General features: G+C 33.0%; 1 protein-coding gene across 1 annotated transcript in view; it reads right to left on the reverse strand.

The window, feature by feature from the left end:
- LOC119592743 (secreted frizzled-related protein 5-like) overlaps positions 1 to 809 on the reverse strand; it is a gene marked incomplete in the record, with an annotated part of 72,305 nt that overhangs the window by 3,618 nt on the left and 67,878 nt on the right. The window contains 1 exon segment of the mRNA XM_037941677.1: positions 51 to 113. Coding sequence (XP_037797605.1) covers positions 51 to 113 — 63 coding nt within the window.

Below are 809 nucleotides of genomic sequence, written 5' to 3' on the forward strand. Positions count from 1 at the left end.
ATCTGTTTTCCCCGTCTGTCATCTTTTTTTCTTATCTCTCCCTCGCTTACCTACGTCCGCCCTGCAGAAATTATCCAAGATATTCTCATAGGTCTCCACAGGCTGACAGCCCTTTCAAATCTAAATTCTGGTGAAAAAAAAAGAGAAAAATTTAAACATTTAAAAACTAAACTTTATTTGAGAAAAATAAAAAAAATATTAAATTTTTAAAACAGGACATATGTAAACTTGTAATGCCAATAATGAAGATAAAGCATTGGACCAGGGTTTGTATATAAGTATAAGTCACAGGTTGAAAAATGCCCTGCTATGGCTCAAAAAATTTTTGCCCAAAAGAAAAGGGCCCAGGCTTCAAATCGAATTTTAAAAAGAGCAATAAAATATAACAAGTCATATTATAACACAAACATAAATATAAATATCGTTGATTTGAGTTGACAGAATATTAGCAAGAAATGGACCCAAGAGTTCGTTCTATCTTTTCGAATTATATTTACTCATATATTTTTGACCTTTTTAGTGTGTCATAAAATTTCCTCGACCTGTTCTTAGAGCAACAAAAAAAATAGAGCTCAGGTGATGGCAACAATGTGTTCATTTGTTTGTTTTCGTTCTTTACGTACCTTCCGTGTCTGCATTTGCTAAAAAAAAAAGAAGAAAAAGAAGCAGGTGAATAAACAAAGGCATAAATCAATATTAGAAAAATGTTAACGGTTTCCCATCAAGCAAAAAGGAATTAAAATTAAGGTTTAATGGTTTCTTGGGAGTTAATGCACGCAGTCCCTCGCTCGGGGAAAATGTGCGCGGTT

The sequence above is a fragment of the Penaeus monodon genome, chromosome 30 (genome assembly GCF_015228065.2).
Source record: "Penaeus monodon isolate SGIC_2016 chromosome 30, NSTDA_Pmon_1, whole genome shotgun sequence".
Classification (NCBI taxonomy): Eukaryota; Metazoa; Arthropoda; class Malacostraca; order Decapoda; family Penaeidae; genus Penaeus; species Penaeus monodon.